We start from the raw sequence: 22,295 nt of genomic DNA, 5'->3' as shown, positions 1-22,295 counted from the left end.
AGCTATTTATTATCTTGACAGAATTCCTTAGTACCTGATAGAGAAACCAAGAAGCATTTGTTTAGCTTAATTAAGTCATGGATAAGACATGGATGAGATCAAACCGATTGTCGAAAGAGTACGAGAAAGGGGTATGGGAATTCGTTGAGTTTGCGGTTAAGCACTCCGAAGACCCGCTTCGAATGCCGTGTCCTTGCTTGGGTTGCTGTTATGGGGATAAGGTTGACGGGAAACAGTTGGGATCCCATTTACTACGGTTTGGAATTGATAGAAGTTATACATGTTGGACAATGCATGGTGAGAAAAGTAACGGGAATGCTGGGTCGAGTTGTAATAGGAAGTATGCTTCAAACGACGATTGCACAGACACATACGATTGCGATCGAGTCGAGGAGATTGCAGAAGCGCTTGAAGAAGATCTTGCGGATTGTCCCAAAATGTTTGAGAGGTTGGTAAGCGATGCAGAGAAACCGTTGTATGATGGTTGTTCAAAATTCACAAGATTGTCTGCGGTGTTAAAGTTGTACAACTTAAAGGCGGACAATGGATGGTCGGATAAAAGTTTCACACAGTTATTAGCCCTTATGAATGATATGCAACCAGAGGATAATGTTCTTCCCAATCGAACGTATGAAGCCAAAAAGATGTTGTCCTCTATTGGCATGAGCTATGATAAGATACATGCATGTCCAAACGATTGCGTTTTGTTTCGAAACGAGTATGCAGCGTTGAATGAGTGTCCTAAATGTGGTGCCCCTCGATATAAGAAAAAGTTGTCTCCTGCTAAAGTCTTATGGTATTTTCCTATAATTCCGAGATTTAGACGCATGTATCGTAGTGAGACCGATTCAAGACACTTGACTTGGCATGCAGATGAAAGAATTATTGATGGAAAGTTGCGACATCCGGCAGACTCACCACAATGGATGAAAGTTGATACTGATTATCCTGAATTTGCAAAAGAAGCAAGAAACCTTCGGTTGTCATTGTCTACTGATGGAATGAACCCGCATGGTATTCAAAGTATCTCGCATAGCACATGGCCTGTGATTCTTATGATCTATAACCTACCTCCGTGGCTATGTATGAAGCGTAAGTACATGATGTTATCAATGCTAATTTCTGGGCCTAAACAACCAGGGAATGACATAGACGTATACTTGGCACCGTTAATCGACGATTTAAAGTTTTTGTGGGACAACGGTGTGGAGGTTTACGATGGGTATAGGAAGGAAAGTTTCAACTTGAGGGCGATGTTGTTTGGAACAATTAATGATTTTCCAGCATACAGAAATCTATCCGGGTACAGCAATAAAGGTCAAAAGGCGTGTCCCGTTTGTGAAGATGAAACCGATACGACACGATTGGATCTTTGTCAGAAGAATGTCTTTCTCGGTCATCGTAGATTCTTAAATTCTAATCATCACTACCGTGGGTGGAGAAAAGCATTCAACGGAAAGGCCGAACATGGTACAGCCCCGCCTTTTTTGTCAGGTGATCAAATTTTTGAAAAGGTGAAAGATGTGAGCACTCAGTTTGGCAAGCCTTTTGCACATTCACTTGTCAAGGGTGGGTGGAAGAAGAAGTCCATTTTTTTTGAACTTCCATATTGGAAGTCGTTGTACGTAAGACATTTCCTGGATGTTATGCATATTGAAAAAAATGTATTTGACAGCGTTATAGGTACGTTACTCAATATACCAGGAAAGTCTAAGGATGGCGTTAACATAAGGAATGACATGGTAAACATGGGGATGAGAACTGAATTGAGACCCGTGACGAAAGAAAGACGAACATATCTGCCACCTGCTGTTTACACTCTATCTAGAAAGGAGAAGAAAACATTGTGTAAGTTCCTCAGTGAAGTTAAAGTTCCAGAAGGCTACTCTTCAGATATTAGAAGACTTGTGTCCATGAAAGACCTCAAGTTAAAGAGTTTGAAGACGCATGATTGTCATGTTATAATGGAACATTTTTTACCAATAGGTATACGTTCTATTCTGCCAGAAAAAGTAAGAAGCGCAATAACTAAGCTGTGTTTCTTCTTCAGGTCAATTTGCAGTAAGGTGGTCGATCCCGCGATCTTACCAACATTGCAAAAAGAGATAGTTGTTACTTTATGTGATCTTGAAATGTATTTTCCTCCCTCGTTTTTTGACATAATGGTTCATCTAGTCGTTCATCTTGTGAAAGAGACACAATTGTGCGGACCAGCTTATATGAGATGGATGTACCCTGCTGAACGTTATATGAAAATATTAAAAGGGTACGTGAAAAACAGAAGTCGACCGGAGGGTTGTATTGCCGAACGATACGTTGTTGAAGAAGCGGTTGAGTTTTGTACTGAATATCTGTCAAATGTTCAATCAATTGGACTCCCCAAATCTCATATTGTCGAAAAAAAAGAAGGAAAAAGGCTAATTGGAAATAAAGTTGTGACAGTATCAATGGTCGAACGGGATCAAGCGCACTTGTATGTTCTGCACAATGAGATTGAGGTTGAGCCGTATGTTGAAATGCACAAGGTTGTTCTCCGAGATTTAAATCCAAATAGAAATGAGAACTGGATAGTACGAGAGCACAATCGAAGTTTCATACCGTGGTTTAGGGATCATATTTATTCAAAGTATCGTTCAGATCCTGCTTCAGTAACAGAAAGGTTGAGATGTTTAGCCTATGGTCCAACTGTAATTGTGCTTTCTTATAGCGCATACGCTATTAATGGATACACATTTTATACCAAAGAACAAGATGATAAAAGTACTATGCAAAATAGTGGTGTTACCTTGGTAGCTGAAGCAATGCACATATCAAGTGCGAATGACTTAAATCCGAAATTTGCAAATTTGTCATATTTTGGGGTTATCGAGCGCATTTTGGTGTTTGATTACGCGAAGTTTCAGATTCCTGTATTTGGTTGCAAGTGGGTTGAAAATAATAGTGGCATACGAATGGATAAGTCAGGATTTTTGCAAGTGGATCTCAATAGGGTAGGGTACAAAGATGAGCCTTTCATTTTAGCCTCTCAAGCTAAACAAGTGTTCTATGTCAATGATCCGACAAGTACGAAATGGTCTATAGTGCTTTTATCTAACAAAATAGTAGATGAAAACATTGAAGATCAAGGTGATATTGGTGTTGGCATTGAATCTTGTACAAGAAACGATCAAAATGAGAATGAATCTTGTACTAGAAATGATCATAATGAGGGTATTTGGATCAATCCAACCGTCCGCGTTGTTAAGAGACGCGTAGAACACAATCCTACCAAGAAAAGAAAGAGACGTTAGTGATAAAGGTAATAGTATACATATTCCGACTAATTTGTTTTATTCAATTTGTACCGATTGTTTTAATCAATAGTATAGTACTTATTCAATTTTGGTGCATATTCTCGTTTTGTACATAACTTTTGAACCATGTATCCGTTTGTCGACTTCTTTACATGTAACTATACTATTTTGACGATTCCGGAGCTGCTCATGCACTTATATGTTCATTTCGGGACTGTTTTTTTATCGGTTTTGCTTCTGCCCGTAATCAAAAGTCGGGCTTAGGGTCTGAATTTCGGAAAACCGACTTTATTTTTGAGTCCGTGGGGACGTTTTACCATAGCCATGTAAATTTCGTTCAATTCCCACAACTTTATTTTTTGACGCTTATTTTGATTTGTACCGATTTCGTTTCCGATTTACTTGTACATGCATGGTTTGACTTCCATTTTACTTGTATAGATTGTTAGCTTATTAATAGTGTACTAATGTGCTTTAGTTTGTTTGATACAGGTTAAATGGCTCCGGATAGAGATGCTCCACCTGAAAACTCACAAGAAAGAGATGCTCAAGAAATAGATGCCACGGATACAAATGCTCCACCTGATACTGAAGCAAAAGAAGTTGCACGAGGCATCACTATCATGAAGGGAATCGTTCGACATAGAGACCAAGGATTAGTATACCGATTGGAATGGAATTCTGATAAACAAGCAATTGGTCCTAATTCTGCAAAGTTGACAAGTTATATTGGTACACTTGTTCGTATGCATATTCCGGTCTCCGTAGCTAAATGGAATCTGAAAAGCGAAGACTTGGATGCGAAAAAAAAGCGATTTGGGACGAGCTTCAGGTATATATCATATATGGTTAATTGTTGTTATTATCTTGACGATAAATTGTTTAAATTACTTATACTTACACACTATGAGTATGTTTTTTTGCAGAGGACTTTTGAGATACCAGATGATCGTAGACGCTACATACTTGGTTTGGCCGGCAAAAGATATAGAGGGTGGAAAGCTTTTTTGACAAACACTTATCTTAAGGATAAAGATGGAAACTTTCTTGAAGAGGCACCGGGACGGCCAAAAAAGTATGAGATCTTCATTGGTAAAGAAGATTGGGCTAAGTTTGTAGAGCAAAGAGATGAAGATTTTCGGAAAAGGAGTGCCAAGAATAGTGCGAGAGCATCCAAACCCGCATATCCATACAAAAAAGGGCGTTTGGGATATGCACGCTTGGAGGATAAAATTGTAAGTAAATAGAAATGCGTTTTAATTAATTGTCTAAATGTGTTTTATTTGACGATTTTATCATTTGTGTCAATGCATAGTTAGAGGAGACTAAAAGTGAGGAAACCTCACTTCCTGAACATGTGTTGTGGAGGGAAGCTCGTGTGGGCAAGGATCATGCTGTCAATCCCGAAGTTCAGAGAGTTTTTACTGAATGTGTAAGTATAATACTGTGTCTTTAATTAAATCAAATGTTTTTTAATATATAAATGATTTTTTAATGTAAATGAATTACAGGAGACCTTGTCGCAATCGGCATCCACCGGTGAGGGGAGCGTACTTAGTAGAGCACTAGATGCTCCTGAGTATCCCGGTCGGGTGAGGGGTAAGGGTCATGGTGTGACTCCAACCTCTTTTTACAAGAGTCCTAGGAGAGGAAATCCTTCAAATGAAGAAGTGTTGCAAAAGTTGGCGGAATTGCAAGCACAAGTCTCTGAATTGCAAAGAGATAAAGAGGCGTATATGAGAGAAAAGTGCAACACTTCATCGGTGAAAGAAACTAGTGATAAGGCTAGTATCAACTATCAAAGGAAATTTCCCGAGGTAATTATAATTTTTTTTCCTTTTAAATTGTTCTATTTTATTAATGATAATGACTTTATATTTACTATTGGTTTAGGGCATTTCATCTTGCCAACTATACTTATCGGAACCGAGTTATCGACTAGTTGGCAAGGGAAAAGAGCACAACACTTTGGGAGATTTACTTCACCATAGACCGCTCCCGGATGGACACCTGAAAGTATCGGTGGATGTTGTAGTAGATCATGATGCGATGCTACCGGTACCTGACATGGTCTCAGAGACGACATTGCTGCGAGATGCAATAGGATCATTTGTTGCATGGCCCTCGGAGCTCATTACCATTAGTGATGAGGTATATTGAAAACGATTATGAATCATTTAGTTTTCGAATGTCAATTCTAAACCGTTTATTAATTATTTTTTACATTTTAATTTTAGACTGCTCCTATAAAACCCACAGTTAAGGGTAAAGGGATTTTACAGGAGGAGGAGTCCGTTGCATCACTAAAAGAGGTACATTTAAAGTGTTAATAATTAATCTGAATCTAAATCTGCATGATTTTATATTTTACCTAACTTATATGATTTTTAGGCATCCGCTCGAGAGTCACAACAAGTGACGCAGCAAGTTCGTACCGTACCACCCACTGGTCCTCCGAAGCCAGCGGGAAAAAAAGGCGGTGCTTTTGTGCCTCGGTACCGGTCGACGCTCGCAACAATGGTTGATATGTCCGATTTGAAGGATGGTGCTTTACGTGAAATCGTTATGGATGAGAGTGTCTTCGGTATTGAATTCAAGTCACTTATTACACTTGATGACTTGGAGGAGATTTTTAAGCATGATCAACTAGGCGTCAATAACATGCACTCATACATTCGGTAATATTCCTTTATCCGATATATTATTTAATTAGTCCCACAATATAATTTATTTACACATTTCAATGAAAATAATCTAATGTTTATTATGTTTTTATTTAAGGTTGTTGTATGACAGAGTGTTGCGCGGGACTCCGTTGTCTAACAGATTCCGTTTCGTGTCTTCCGCCCACTGCAGCGGAATGGCAATTGCTTCGGAACGGGAATCAGTTAGACAGCGATTAGTCGATAGATTCATGTCCACCGGCAATACAGAATGTCTGCATCTTTGGGCGTATAATACCCGACCAGTAGGGTTAGTTTCTCATTCTTTGTTCATCTAATCTCTGTTTCTTTTGTGTATAGCAAAATTTTCATATAACCTATTGTTTTTATTTATAGAGCACACTGGTTGCTGCTTGCTATCAACCCTATAAGGGAAGTCGTGTATTATCTGAATTCGGTAAATGGTGAATGGACCAATTATCCGGCCATGAAGGACATCGTTGATTTGTAAGTGGGATCGTTCTAAATATATATTCGTGTATATTTATATATATATTTACTTATTTGTGGGATTGATCTAAACATATGCTTTTATATATTTGTTAATTAGATCAATACAAGTGTTCCGAAGTCAACGGGACGCACAGGTATCCCGAACTAAATCTAGCAACATTACTTGGATCCAAGTGCAGGTACATTATTTTTCACAATGTTGCTTATAATATATTTATGCTACTTGATAAAACAATGCACAACTATAGAATCTTATTTGTTTTTCTATGTAGTGTCCGCAACAGAAAAACAGTTACGATTGCGGATACTTTGTATTGAGGTTTATGAAAGAAATCCTTCAGGCAAATCAATTAGAGATTCCGCTCACGGTATGAATTTATAACTTAAGATAATTTCATATAATTTATTACATTTAACTAAATGTATCATTCATATTTTGTTTTTGTTTTGTAGTACCTTGACGAATTCCGTGCCGCTGGATACCCGAAACTTAAGTTGGAAGAAATAAAAGAGGATTTGTGTCATTTTTATATTAAGCGCTTTTTCATGTAGGATTTGTGTCGAATTGAAGTACTATAATATTATTGATGTTGTAATGATGTATATATATAATTTTGGATATTATAATGGTATTATATTAGTATATATATATTGTCTTACTGATGGCTGAAATAATATCGTCGAAAATAAATTACAGGTCGAAAATATTACAGGCTGAAAACATATTACAGGTCGAAAATATTACAGGTCGACTGGGAGGATTAAATTACAGGCTGCACATTAAAATACCTCATTTAGCTACTAAAGCGCTTTCTAAAAAGCGCTCTTAAAGGCCCACATACTAAAGCGCTTCTTTTTAAAAGCGCTGCCAAAGATTAATAAAAAAGCAAAAAAAAAAAAAAGCAACATACTAAAGCGCTTTTGTAAAAGCGCTCTTATAGGGGGGGCTATCAGAGCGCTTTTTCTGGAAAAAGCGCTCTTAAAGCCCACCCTATAAGAGCGCTTTTACAAAAGCGCTTTAGTATGTTGCGTTTTTTTTTATTTTTTACTCTCACAGGGGGGCCTATCACAGCGCTTTTCTGGAAAAAGCGCACTTAAAGGGGGGCCTACCAGAGCGCTTTTTACTGAAAAGCGCTCTTAAAGGGGGGCCTACAAGAGCGCTTTTTCCAGAAAAGCGCTCTTATAGGGGGGCCTACCAGAGCGCTTTTAAAAGCGCTTTCGTAGCCTATGCCAGCGCTGGCTTTGGCAGCGCTTTAAAGCGCTGTTAAAGGCCAAAAAAAGCGCTTTAAAAGCCCTTCCTCGTTGTAGTGAGGGAAAGTTGTTGTATTCGGCGGAGATTTCCGGCAGATTCTTCCCGTTGTTCCAAGAGCTTCCCGCTCCGATATTGTGCATGCATCAATATTCTCATCTTATGTGTGGGATCACTGCAAGGTCCTCACTATAACAAGAAACATGAGGCTTAAGAATGATAAAGGTGATAACAGCAGTAATGAAATTGCAGAGTTCTCGAAATGGATATTGGCAGTCGGCGATGGTAGGGTATCCGAACCAAATGATGGATTGGCTGATATAGAGATCCCTCGGGAATTATTAATTACAGATTTTGAAGATCCCATTCAAGCCATCGTTGAAAGCACATACCTGGATTTGTTGCAAAATTATACCCGTCTTGATTGTTTGCAAGGCAAAGCAATTCTTGCATCAACAATTGAAGTTGTTGAAAAAATCAATCATTATATTTTGAGCCTAATACCAGGTACAGATTATTAACATATCACATTAATGTTCCGATTGGCCAAATATTTATATATATTAGATGTCTGCTATTAGCCCAGGTTTTAATAATCTTTTTCTTTTTTTTAAGGAGATGAAAAGGAATATCTCAGTTTTGACGAGATAGATAATACCGATGCGACTTACACTAAAGCTTACGAAGTTCTAACACCTGAATTCCTGAGTAATCTAAGAACATCCGGTCTAGCGAATCACATTCTCAAATTGAAGGTTGGTACACAAATTATGTTGATGAGAAATTTAGACCAATCTCAGGGATTATTCAATGGCACAAGACTTATTGTTACAAGATTAGCCAATCACGTCATTGAGGCGAGAATTATTTCTGGCAAAAATATAGGTAACCTCTTTTACATTCCTCGAATGTCTGTGTCGCCTTCAGAGTCTCCTTGGCCATTTAAGTTGATTAGGCGACAATTTCCAATATTTGTCTCTTATGCTATGACAATTAATAAATCCCAAAGTCAATCCCTTGATACCGTCAGACTCTATTTGCCTACTCCCTTCTTTAGTCATGGTCAATAATATGTTTCCATATCTAGAGTTACCAACAAAAATGGTTTAAAGATATTGATTCATGACAACGACAATGATCCGCGCTCGACAACTACAACTGTCGTGTACAAGGAAGTTTTTCAATCACTTTGTTAACTGGTAATCCACATTTCCACAATCCATTATCTCTCTATTTTTTTAATATATATTGGTATTTATATATTTACTTAGTTTCTCATGCTGTTTATATATTAACGACAATTAATTTTACTCAGATCGAGGACGAAGTCAACAAAACATGTCGACAGCGACCGTTATTTACAACATATGGGTTTTTATTTTATTTTTTAAATGTTAGAAAAAATTGAGTTTATCTCATTTGTTATATTTGTTTGTTTTTTTGGTAGACTTTGTAATGTTTTATCAATTATGATATAGCTTCATTGTGACTTTTTTGTCAATTTGCAATGGCATTGGCACTGGTCTGGAAATGTCTCAAATATGAACTGTATCATGTAGATTGATGACATGTTGAACAAAAGAAAACTCTAATATACAACATTACTTTGAAAAAGTCATACTGTATTATAATAGATATCCCATATATATGGTTGATATCCATTGAAGATAAATAGATGGTTAATATACAACAAATATATGTTCAGGCATTTCACAATTATTCAGATACAGCCGTACGGGATAAAAATCTTTTTTTGATACAAACAAGTTATTGTTGCACTTTCAAAACTCACAAGTAACAGCAAAACCAATTCAAATCTGTTGTTTTTTCCAGCATTAAATCAATTAAACAGGACAACTGATTTGCTGCGATTATTTAAAAGTTCACCATGTAATATTATTCAATCATACAAACCATACATTAAAATGAAAAGCAGAGCAACAATGTAAACATGTTAAATGGAACCAAATAAGCAACAATTGAACGACCCATACATCAAAACGAAAAGCAGAGCAACAGAAAAGTTTCTCAATTTAATTTAGACATGATGTCTAATTTTCATGATACCATAACTGCCAAATCACACTGATAAAAAATAACAACCCACCAAGATATTGTATCAATCAATCCAGAAATCATTACAGTCCAATATCAATTAAAAGTTATAATCAAAACAAACTTCAGACAAGGAAATAAACTTATAAGAATGAAGAATTCAACATCTCCTGAAAACAGATGAATGCTAAGCTGCGATCCTTCAAACATTCTCAAAAGCTGGAATAACAAAACATTAACACGATCTTCTACAAAAATAAAAAATTCAACAAATTAGACAAACATACAACTGTAAAAAAAAATACAGTTTCCTACATGTCAACACATTAAATTTTGAATAACAAGGTTATACCATAATTACAGTCTTACACATATATCACATACCAATTTTTCATGTTGGCAACCAATTCTGACCACACCTTCCATTCACTACCATACATACAAAGAAGTATATTAGAACATGAATTTAGAACAACACAGTCTAAGTAAAGATGTAAATATTTACTTATCTAAATAAAGTAATGGCATACCTTTCATGTTCTAAATCCACATACACGATAGACAGTCCCTCACACACATCGACGACTCTGCGATTCACATCAAGACCCGCGCCGATCATAACATCTGACACGGCTTGAACATCTTCGACTACTGCATACGCTAAACCAAGCTTCTTTCCCTCGTGCTTTCCCTTCCACTTGATGTCAATCATCTTTCGTTGCCACATTCCTGCGATATTCCTCAACTTCTTCTCCCTTTTCCATATGCATGTTTCACTGTCCGATACCCTCAAGCCCAAAGTTACGCACAACTTGGTAACCTGATTTCTTTTCCATTTCAAGGACTTACTGAGATCCTGAGCTAAACGCCTGAGCTTTCTTTTGACGGCAAATCTCTCCCATCGATCACGAACCGCAATGTATTTTAAATTCCTACAAAGTAAAAAAGATGTATAAATCAAATTAGAACTACTGAAGAAAAATCAAAAAGGCTAAGAATGCTGATGGAAAACAAATATTTCACCTGCATGCTTTTGCAATCTCGGATGAGCGTGCCATTTTCAGATGGCAAGGATGTATGTTTTAGCAAGTGTCTATCGGAAATGGTTTTGGAGTATATTTTAGTTGGATACAACACTTATACCAACGATACAGCTTTTGGAAGAAATAATTTCTCTGCTCCTTGGAAACCGTTCGGCTTCGTCGTCAGGAGTGCATTGGTCATTGAGTAAACTTTTCCAAAAATGAGTGACATATTAGGTAAACGTGAAACTGTTGAGATATCCAAAATATTTCAACCACGTTTAAAGTCTTTTCAAACAGTAATTATATGTCACATTAAAGTTATTTTGTTTGAATATATTAAAAAAAGCTCCCACCAATTTCATTAATGTTTAATTGATTCAATTAAGTACTAACTATATGAAATATTGTCTTGTGACTATTTATTAAATAATGTAACATAATCTTTTTATTAATTTATTGATATGCTATTCAAATTATATCAAAATTAGCACATTTAATTGTATAAAAATTTTAGGTCTACCTTATTTTTTCTTTAAAAAATATGTCATCGCCAATTAAATTTTTAATAACAATGATATATTATATGTTTCATATTTTTTTTTTTAAAATAACTACCACCCCTTTTATATCAAATTATTTATTACAAACATACTATGATTATAAATATATTATTATTCAAGATGTATTATTTTTTTTCCTATTTGGTTAAATTATTTTTCCCCAAGTACTTATTACTAAATTGCATCTATTATATGCATCATATCATTCCGTAGAAACATTTTTCACCGTAACCACAATAATACGTATTTAAATATAACAACGGTGAAAATTTAAACAACAACAAAGATATTCTTTTAATTAAACAAAGGCAAATAATAAATATGAAGTTACTATACTTCAAAGTTGATATAAATTTAACAGTCTACAAAAAATATAAAACCAAAGGGCAGATTGTTCACACAACACAATGAGTACACTAAAAAACACATAGCTCATATTTTACTACTCACTAATTAAATAAGTCAGTATCATCATCAAGTCCGGTTCAACAACTCCACAAACATCACGCCTGCAAAAGGATTCATGGAGAATTCAAGGACATCTCCGCATCGAAGCTTTTTCTCCCTCGCAAAAGCGTACCAGCCAACACCAATATGTTTCTCATAAGCATTTCTACTTGCTCTAATAACGACACAGTGATATCCTTTTCCATCAATCAGATCTACCATCCTTGTTGGATTTTGTGCTTTACCAAAGCATGTTCTTGATATTTCCATTGGAATGTTCTGTAATTTGACATAAATCTCATCAATTTAAAGAAAATATAGGGAACAAATAAATATCAATAATTACTACTTATTTAGATGCTTACAAGGGCTTTTTTTCCGTTCATGTTTGATTCGGTGATATTCGACCTCCACTTTACCTCACCGCTATAATCAGCCGTGCGTTCATCCTCTGTAAGAAACCCATCTTTTATGAGTGTCTCATACATCTTATTTTGCTCATCTTCAAACTCATTATGTATGTTACGCACCCATTCAAGACTGTCTCTCTCAGGATCACTGTAACAAAGTAAAAAAAATGCAATTGCTAGATCTGTCAATATACCGAATATCAAAAATTTTGACTTGCTTCGTCTCTTTACGCCATCAAGTATTTTACTCATGCATGCATAAATAAAAATGGAACTTTTAAGCTACCTTTTCCAAAGCCAGCTTATTTTAGCATGAAAAAACCACTTACCTGCTGGTAGGAGAAGGAACAAAGGGGACCCCCCATTTCACCATCTTCAAAGTTAGAATGATAATAAAGTATTTGGTGTTTTGGCTGTCCTATTAGAAATCTGCCTATATATACACTTAGATACAATATAACAATTGGGCCTGTAAATAGTTATGAGCATGTATTTCATATTAAAAAACATAAAGAAACATGGTTTGTTAAGTTGTAGCTATAGAACTTACTCATTTTCTCATATATTTATATGATATTCAGTATATAATAATCAAATTTACTAATTTTTGTTTATTTAAATAATTAATATTGGTTGAATATAAAACATCATAAGTATTTCATATATAATTTTAAATACGTTTAATGTTTTTGTATAAATATAAGTATTCTTGAAATATATATAAACCTATCAAAATGATTATTCTATTGTGAAATATCAATATATACTTGAAAAATACAGTCAACAACAGTTATATATAACATCAAATAAACAAAAACCAATAACATTAATAAAACATTGTCATCATAAACCATTTGTTCTTAAATCCAGACACCAATAAACATTCATCATAAAGACACAAATTGTTCTTAATTTCTTACATGACAAATTAACATCCAAAAATGTCTCAGCAAACAGCATTAATAAAATTACTTGATAAATCAAAATATAAAACATCTTTCCAAAAAACAGAAACAGACTTGCATCCTAATTGATGATTGCATCAAGACATTTCAACTTCAACACTGCTCCTTTCCCATCATTTATCTTTCAAAGCAACGTACAAAAACGGAGTAAAGCGAGGCATCTCACATATCAGAGTGTCTCCCCTTTTAAATCCTTTGGTCTTCGCGAAATCGTACCATCCCTTTGTCATGTACTTTTCATGTGGACTTGGCACTCCCTTACGATTAGCAGTATTGATTGTACACTTGAATTCTTGATGTAAATCGATATCTCTAATTGTAATCTCCTTTAGATTCCTACGCAAGCAATACTGTGATACCTCTTTAGGGAAATGCTGCAACAATACATAAATAATTCTGTTCAGTTTTGACTCATACATTGATTGTATTAAAACTAATTGAGAACATCAAACCGATTACAAGACAAAATGCGATAGCATGTTTAAATTACCTGAACATTTCCTCTCTTAGTTTTTCCATTTGTGATTGCAATTTCCCAACAATATGTTTTCTTCCCCCTATTCGTTGCCACCTTAACTTTAATTGGATTTTATGGCTTCCTCCCATTTTTCACCGGCCCTTTCTTACCTCCATTCCCTACAACTTTTTCAGGATATGAACTGCCCGATCCATTCCTGTTAGTACTCATCTTTCTACCAGTTTCTTTGTTCCTAGCTCTTTTCGCAGCGACAGTCGATGAATGCTTCATGATACCTTCAATTGTGCGAGCTTCCTGTCTGCCACCAAAGTCACAATCAACTTCTTCGACCTTCACTACATTCATAACAATATTTTTGTTGTTCATTGGTCGAACTAAATTTGGTGTTTCCTGAGCTTCTACAAACCTAACAGTTTTTTTTTGCAGATTTCCTTTTTCCACAAGATTCTCCAACCTCATTAGCAAGTTCTTTAATTACATCCATGGCAGCTTCCTCACTAAAAAAAGACAGACGTGTACTAAGATACTATAAAACACATGATATGAGATCAACAAAAGACCCATCGATTACAGGTATCAACATATCCATTAAACAGATACTAAAAAATAAAAATGCAACAATTGTAATTAAAGTGGGACTGAAATTATATCAACAGAAATACAACCCAATCGCATCCACATTGTTTTTCGTTCGATTACTCTAACAACGATTCCAAACTTTAACCTCCAGTTATGAAATCTGTAATATTTGTGCCATTTTAAATACAACCCTAATCAACCCTAATACATACCCTAATACATACAAATAGATAAATTACCAATTTTTTTCTTTGTTAACTGAATGGATACATCGTATTCAAAAAATAACCAAGTTTAAGTTCTAATTACCAGTTGCATGAAACGGAGTCGTCTGAGATCCAACCATGACAACCATTTCTTCGTCGATTCATCGTGGGTCTCTCTTCCCCTTTGGTCAATGCTGATGCAACTCGCTGACTACTCGATGTCGTCTTCATCGGGTCTAACACAGTAACAAAGAAACAAGAGATAGGAAGTGAGAAGCTACAGAGAAGGATTATGAAACGAAAAGAAAAAAATTAGAATGGACAGATGAGAGTACCTCAAAACGTTTCCAATAACAAATGCAACTATTATTTATTTTTTGTAACTTGCAAAGCTGCAATTACTTCTCTGCAGACCTATTATGTTCCTTCTACTACACGGTTTCTTCTATTAAGTCCATTATTTTTTCTTTTCTTTGGTATACTAAATGTTTGCATTATTTTATATTGGGCCTTCAAAAGATGGGCCTTTTAGAACAGTTATGATTATATTTGTTAACAATTTTTCCTAACAATGCCATATATTGAATTATAGACCAATATATATATATATATATATATATATATATATATATATATATATATATATATATATATATATATATATATATATATATATATATATATATATATATATATATATATATAGAAAAATACATATATATATATATATATTATTATTATTATTATTATTATTATTATTATTGTTATATGCATTGTTTTGAATTACCAAATCCATATATGATAACTTTGTAATCTACATAAAATATATAGGTGTTATAAAATAATCAATCCAATATATTGCTTATATCCCATAACCTTTTTTACAAGTATTAAAAGGTCTTTTTTATTTATTTGTCAATTCAAGTTATTCTTAAATGCATTGTTTTTAATGACGAAATTTATACACGTTTAACTTATAATGATAAACAATATATACGTATATATGTTTTATTGCTGTATTTTATTTACTATACTGCATGTTTAATTTTTTTTACAGATGTTCATCCAATTAATATGTCTATTGTCTAAATATAAACGGAATAACTTCATAAGATGTATCTTATCCACGTAATAAGAAACCCAAACGGCCCCGTGCGATAGCACGGGTATCTCGCTAGTTGCTCTTTAAAATAAATCACACGAACTAAAAAAAGAGGTAAGATACTATTTATTCATATATATACTAATTTGTTTTCCTTATCTAGAAAGTATTGACAAATACAAGTATAGGTTTATATTAGTCTAACTGTAGGATAAATTAAATGCGGTCTTGAAAAGTCAAAAGACAAATTCTCCTAGGGTAGCCAAAAAGATTTATTCTCATAGGAAATAGTTAACCATTAAATGCTAAGTTTTTTTTTTTATGTCTGTTTATGTTTTCCTGGTCTCTATATAAAGACCTTCTTTTGTAACTACAACTTCACTTTTGCAACAAACATTTGCAAGTCAATATAAAGAGAGTAGTTTGATCTGTTACCTTCACTAACATCATCTATGATTTTGGATGTATATGAATGCACCACCAAAAAACAAGTGCACCATAAATGTCACATGCTCCCACAAAACATGAAAAGAATAAAACAAATCCCATTTAAATAAGGTCTGCAATTGTAAGGATATTGCAGGGTAAACTTTGTTGTGATAATGGTGTCTATTAGTGACTAAAACAATGACCCCTAAAAATTTCAAGTACAATACTATATAACTTGAATCTTCCCCAATCTCTAATGACTAAAATCTAATAATTTGAAATAGAGTAACATGCTATAACATGGCTTATCTTGGAGATCCTTGATAGAACTGCATGCAATATGGTAATTACTTCACATGAGAAGCCACTATTTTCAAATGTTATCTTCTCGCCATTCTCGAGATTCTATTTGTCAAAATAAAGAAATCAACGTTAAAGTTTAAGAAATAATAAATGCAATGTGATAAAAATACTCATGTTTTGTTCTAAATATGTTTAAAAACATTGCAAATCATCACATCAATAATCATGATTCAAAGACAATGAAAAATTACAGAATAGTATAGATGGACTTGAATTTATTTTTTCCAGTAGGTCATAACCTCTTTTCTCATCATCCATATTGCAATAATCATCATGATTGCTAGTTCCTCCAAGCCACTCATCTAGTTTATCTACTTTATTAACTTTGAAGTCATCATATTTTTATGATAATTACTATTAGGGAAATGCTAACAAGTGCCCCAGGGGCACTCTTTAATAGCTTTAAAAAGTAAGTTTTTCTTGGAAATATGCGTAATTAATGCATCGAAAATTGAAATGGTGAACTTTTGAAAGAATATTTTCTTTATTTAGAATGCTTAAAGAGTGCCCCTGGGGCACTCGTTAGCATGACCTTACTATTAATATCACTAATATGGGTTTGTTCGTATTGAGAATTATCTCCCACATGATTCGATACATGAAACCTAGAATTATCTCCCACATGATTCGATACATGAAACCTATAAGGTTTAATAACCTGTAATAATTAAAAATAGATAATATGTTCGGAAACTAAAATTTCTTAATATATAGGAAATATCAAAGTCAAAAACTCAAACTAGAATTGTTTGCTAGCAGTCAATGTATTTGTAGATAGTATTTTTCCGTCCTAATAATTTGATTAATTGTTGTGTTGAAACTCAATGCAGAGCCAGTGATTCCTGAATAATTTTTAGAATGGAAAGAAACTATAGATTCACGGGGATACTTCATTGTAGCAGACACGAAACTTCACAGTAGCAGCTGAATGCACCATGTAGTTTTCTATTGGCTGCGATTAGCAAACTACACCATCAGTTAGTGTGCATAAATATATGTGCATAAATATTGATATGATTGTATATGTGCACCTTAAGAAGAGGAAAACAATTATTTGATAATATTATATTTAGCCTATTATGTTTATTCATTCAAAAGCTTCTCTATTTTAAATAAACATGTCATATAACTTTTTTGTCACTACCTAGAAACTTTTGTACTGGTAGTAGTCAATTAGTTTAATGACATGGAATGTGATATTGCAAAATCTCATTTGTAGATGCAATGCAAATTAAGATCATGTCTTTTATATATATATATATATATATATATATATATATATATATATATATATATATATATATATATATATATATATATATATATATATATATATATATATTCACATGTTGAGAAGAAGAAGAAAAGTGTTATTTTTCTTTAGTATTGATTGAATAAAAAAAAAAGCTCTTATTAGAAGAAAAAGTCTTTAATAGCGTTTTTTATTAAAGTGCTATTAAATGAAGGTGTCTACAGATAAATAAGAATATGCTTAACACACTTAAAACTGGATCCCCAGTGAAGTCGCCATTTTTTTTCTGTACCAGGGAAATTCTGAGATCAAAGCCATTAATTGACTTGACTCATTATTTTAGTGAAAGTTGTCACCGCGCTTTATTGTTTCCAAAGGAAATTGGAAAAGAGCGAAATAAACCCCAATTTGTTTTTAAAACAAAAAGAGATCTTAGGTAAGGGTGTTGATTATACAAGGGAAAGATTTTAAGCACCCCTCATATCTAAAGTAAAAAGATATTTTTAAACAAACATTTTTAAAAACGTTTTGCAAAAAACAAATGAAGGTTTTTGGAAAAAGGAAGAAGATTTTGAAAGTCTAAGAAGGGGGAGGAGATGAAGAGGCTATCCTAAAGCATAAAATAACAGGCTAAGGAAAGAACGATCTAACCAAAATAAGAAGCCAACACTTGACATTATGAGTCAAGGTAGATTTCCCATCCTTTGGACTACCATCACTAAACCAACATCTTACCACTTTGAATTAACCAACACCTTACCAAATGAATTCGTTATCACAATGCCTTGGAATTAACCATCAAGGACTTTCAAGGAAATACCTGCACACACAAACAGACAACAACCTAATTCAAGACAAAACAACAACAGAATAATAAGGTCCAGACATGCTAAATCCAAAAGGTCCAGGTCTCCTTAAAATGCTCGGGATAGTAACCAATAGTCCATAGAGCCTTAAGTGTTTTTTTATCGTTTTAAGTTGTTTATTATTTTTTTGCACAAAAATAAAGTATGGTCCAAATGGACAAAAGGAAAATAGAGAAAACATAAACAAAGCGTCCAAATTGGCAAAGGGAAAATGGCGGAAACATAAACATGATGAATGATAAAAGCGAAAATAAAAGAATGCATAAGGCGAAAATATAAAGAATAATATAATAAAGTGTGGAAATTAAAGTCAATTGTAAATTGTTAGCAGGATGACCATCTTGGAACATATCAAATATATCATCGATTTGTTAGTAATGAAGATCGATGGTGAGTGAATGATGATCTCGGGTTTAAATTCAATAAAATTTCATAAGAAGCTTGATAAAATTATAGAGACTACACGATAAACTTCATTAAGTCTTAAATCAACCTCATATAATCTCTACCATATTTGATCTTCTTTTTTTTTTGGGACACGAAATGTTGCAGTATATTAAGCAGATTGCCAAGTGACTTGTGTAGAAGTCACCCTACAACGAGGCCGGTCTACAATCTTTGTGCTAATGCATGCGAGAGAAATGATATATAGATCGTTCTCCGAAAGCACTACCACACGAAAAGAAAATAGGTAGCGGTCTCATCTTCATCAAGAACCCATAAGAATTCCAATGACATTGAAGATTGTCGTCGACCAAAATAAAAAAAAAAGAAGAAGAAAGATGGAGTCATATTAAAATAACATCACTCAAACTATCATTAATATCATTCATCTATTATTATGGATTTGGTTCTTTCAAACTTATCAACATCCTAGATCAAATGATTTTAATGAAGTAGATGAATAAGAGATACCAAAACAAGTTTAAAAAGGCAAAAAACAGCATTCTGTCAGGTGCAAATCGATTTGCACTTTGTCCATTTGGAAGTTTTATTTCCGCCATTTTCCTTTTGTCCGTTTGGACCATACACTATTTTTGTATTGAAACATTAATAAACAACTTAAAATCATAAAAAATACCTAAGGCCCCCATGGACTATTGGTTACTCTCCCGGGCATTTTGGAGAATTGGCCTTGTTGGACTTAGTACCTCTGAACTCTGTTATTCTGTCATTATTCTACTGTTATTCTGTCTGTTATTTTTTCTTGCATTGGGTTATTGTTTGTTTGTGTGTGCAGGTATTTCCTCGAAAGACCTTGATGGTTATTTCCAAGGCTCAGTCGTTACACTGCCCAATTTTTGTCAGAATTTAAATGAGATTCTTCAAAGGCTTAATGCAAGTAGCATTAAAGATAAATAAGTTCATCTGGGTCCCCATGTGGTAATGCATCGGTTTAGTGTTGGTAGTCCAAAGGATGGGAAATCTACCTTGACTCTTAATTCAAGTGTTGGCTTCTTATTTGGTTAGACCGTTCTTTTCCTTAGCTTTTATTTTATGCTCTATGATAGCCTCTCCATCTCCTCCCCTTCTTAGATTTTCAAAATCTTCTCCCTTTTTCCAAAATCTTATTTTGTTTGCAAAACCTCTTTTAATATCTTTCTTAAAAATATGTTTTGCCCTTAGTGGCTTTTCTTCAAAAGTTTAGACACGATTAATTGCTGTAGTGAGTGCGATACCCCATGATTTTTGATATTGATTAATATGATGGAATCTTTTCCACGTGAGAGAGCTAGTGACATACTTGTTGATTTTATCCAAGTTGGAGCCCTTCTCTCATTTGTGATGCAAAGAATCCATCTACTCTCATGTTCAAGATTAATGGTTGAGTATTCTCTCTGTTGATGATAAAGTGTCTATTCCTTTTTAAAACATCTACCCTTTTAAGTGGAACTACATTAGCTCTGAAAGGATTCTTAAAACCTTCCCCTTGTATAGTCAACACCCGTACCTAAGATCTCTTTTTGTTTTTAAAAAGAATTTTGGGTTTTATTTCGTTCTATTCCCATTTCCTTTTTAGACAATAAAGCGTGGTGGCGACATTCATTGAAATAATGAGTCGAGTTAACCAATGACTTTGTTCTCAGATTTTCCCCGCTACAATGGGCATCCTTGAGACTAAGCAATTTTAGACATCGGTGATTAGGCTTAAAAGTGCTACTATATTTTCGGGTCGGATAAGGTTGTTGGTGAGAGGTAGAGGTAAATGAGGGGGCCAGTTAAAACTTGGTGAAGAATGTAACAATTGATGCGAGAACATTTTTATCAGAGGATTATGAAAGGATTCCTTATAAAATGTATATTTAGCGTGTTAAGGGAAAGTTAACTATGTCACAATAAACAACTGCGTTCCTAATTTTTTTAGTACAACGAAATTGGAGAACCAGAGAGCTGGAAAGTGGCTCGATACATCAGTGGCTAAAAATGATCTCTATGGGAGAAGATAAGCTTGCAAATTGTATGGGCCGTGGCTGAAGCATACAATCTAGCTTTCAAGGAAGAATTGACTGATAATTCCCTTGAAATTTCCAACTAGTAGATATTCACCCCCAACATAACTTTAAATCAGCAAGCGTCAAGGAAAAGAGTGCAACAACCAGAGATTCCAACATAGGGAATAAGGGGACTAACGGCCCTGGTGGTGTGCAATAAAATAAAGCACCAATACATAGTCACAATAATCCATATGCTAAAGCCATTAAAGAGACATGTTATAATTGTAATGGAAGAGGTCATAGATCAAATGTTTTTTCAACAATGAGAGTCACTTATGTTGTAGAAGATGGGAAAGAGGAAAAAGAATTACATGCAACTGAGAAAGATGAAAATGAAGGGGTTGAGTGTGTAGAGTGAGAATCTCATGAGAGAGTAAATTTTTTTGCAGACAAATTTACTATCATTAATTCAAAGGTGAAGGACATCGCAGGAATTTGTTTAAAGCACATTCTTCTATCTAGAACAAAGTGTGTAATATGATGGTGGATAATGGAGCACGAACAATATAGTGTCGCAAAAATTGGTAGATTATTTGAAGTTTTTCGTAGAACTACATCAGAAGCCATACACCATCAGTTGGGTAAGGAAGGATTTCCCAAGTTCAAGTAACACTAGTCTACATAGTTCCTATCTCCATCCGAAAGCATTACAGAGAAAAAGATACTTTGTGATGTTTTTTATATGGATGTTTGTCATATTTTACATGGTAGGCCTTGAAAGTTTTATAATGATGTCTCTTATCAAAGATGGGATAATGTAATGATGTTTATATCGAGCACACATAAAATAGCATTGTCTCTTTTTTTCCACTATGATATGAATCTAGGAGAAAAGAAGTCTAGTTTTTTGGGATGACACATAGTGAAAAGGAGTTTGATGAGCCTGTTAAGAAAACATACTTTTTATGTCCAGTGGTGATTAAAGAATTGATGAGTATTGTAAATGAGGAAACAAAATTTCCAAAATAATTGCTAGGGATCCTTGATGATTTCAGCGAGTCGACCATATATGAGCGGCCAAATGATTTGTCTTCTATGTGAGATAAATGTAGAAGAAGTCACACGTCAGAAAGTTTCGGTAGAATTTGCGCAAGTTATGTGTCTGATTAAAGAATGACTCTAATTAAGCCATCCATTTTCGTTTCAGAGCCGAAATTAATATTTTAATATTTTCCACATTAGAATGACTCTTGTTAAGCGGTCCGAGTTCTTTTCAATATTAAAATACTTTTGGGACATGGATGTCAATTATCTTTTATCATAATAAAATTCGAGAATTTTCTTTTCTAGATAGATTTAAAAGTTTTATCCCACACAGTGGCGGAGCCAGCGCCCGGCGAGGTAG

General features: G+C 34.2%; 1 protein-coding gene across 1 annotated transcript; it reads left to right on the top strand.

Annotated features, from left to right (window-relative positions):
- The first annotated feature begins 7,921 nt into the window (after nt 1-7,921).
- LOC131597758 (uncharacterized) lies at nt 7,922-8,788 on the top strand. The gene is made up of 2 exons (XM_058870434.1): nt 7,922-8,225; nt 8,334-8,788. Exons 1-2 carry the CDS (start codon nt 7,922-7,924, stop codon nt 8,786-8,788), a joined length of 759 nt encoding a protein of 252 aa, XP_058726417.1.
- The last annotated feature ends 13,507 nt before the right edge of the window (nt 8,789-22,295 follow it).

The sequence above is a fragment of the Vicia villosa genome, linkage group LG4, assembly GCF_029867415.1.
Source record: "Vicia villosa cultivar HV-30 ecotype Madison, WI linkage group LG4, Vvil1.0, whole genome shotgun sequence".
NCBI classification, from domain to species: Eukaryota; Viridiplantae; Streptophyta; class Magnoliopsida; order Fabales; family Fabaceae; genus Vicia; species Vicia villosa.
The sequence above is the reverse complement of the archived record's forward strand: the minus strand, read 5'-3'. Positions and strand labels throughout refer to the sequence as shown.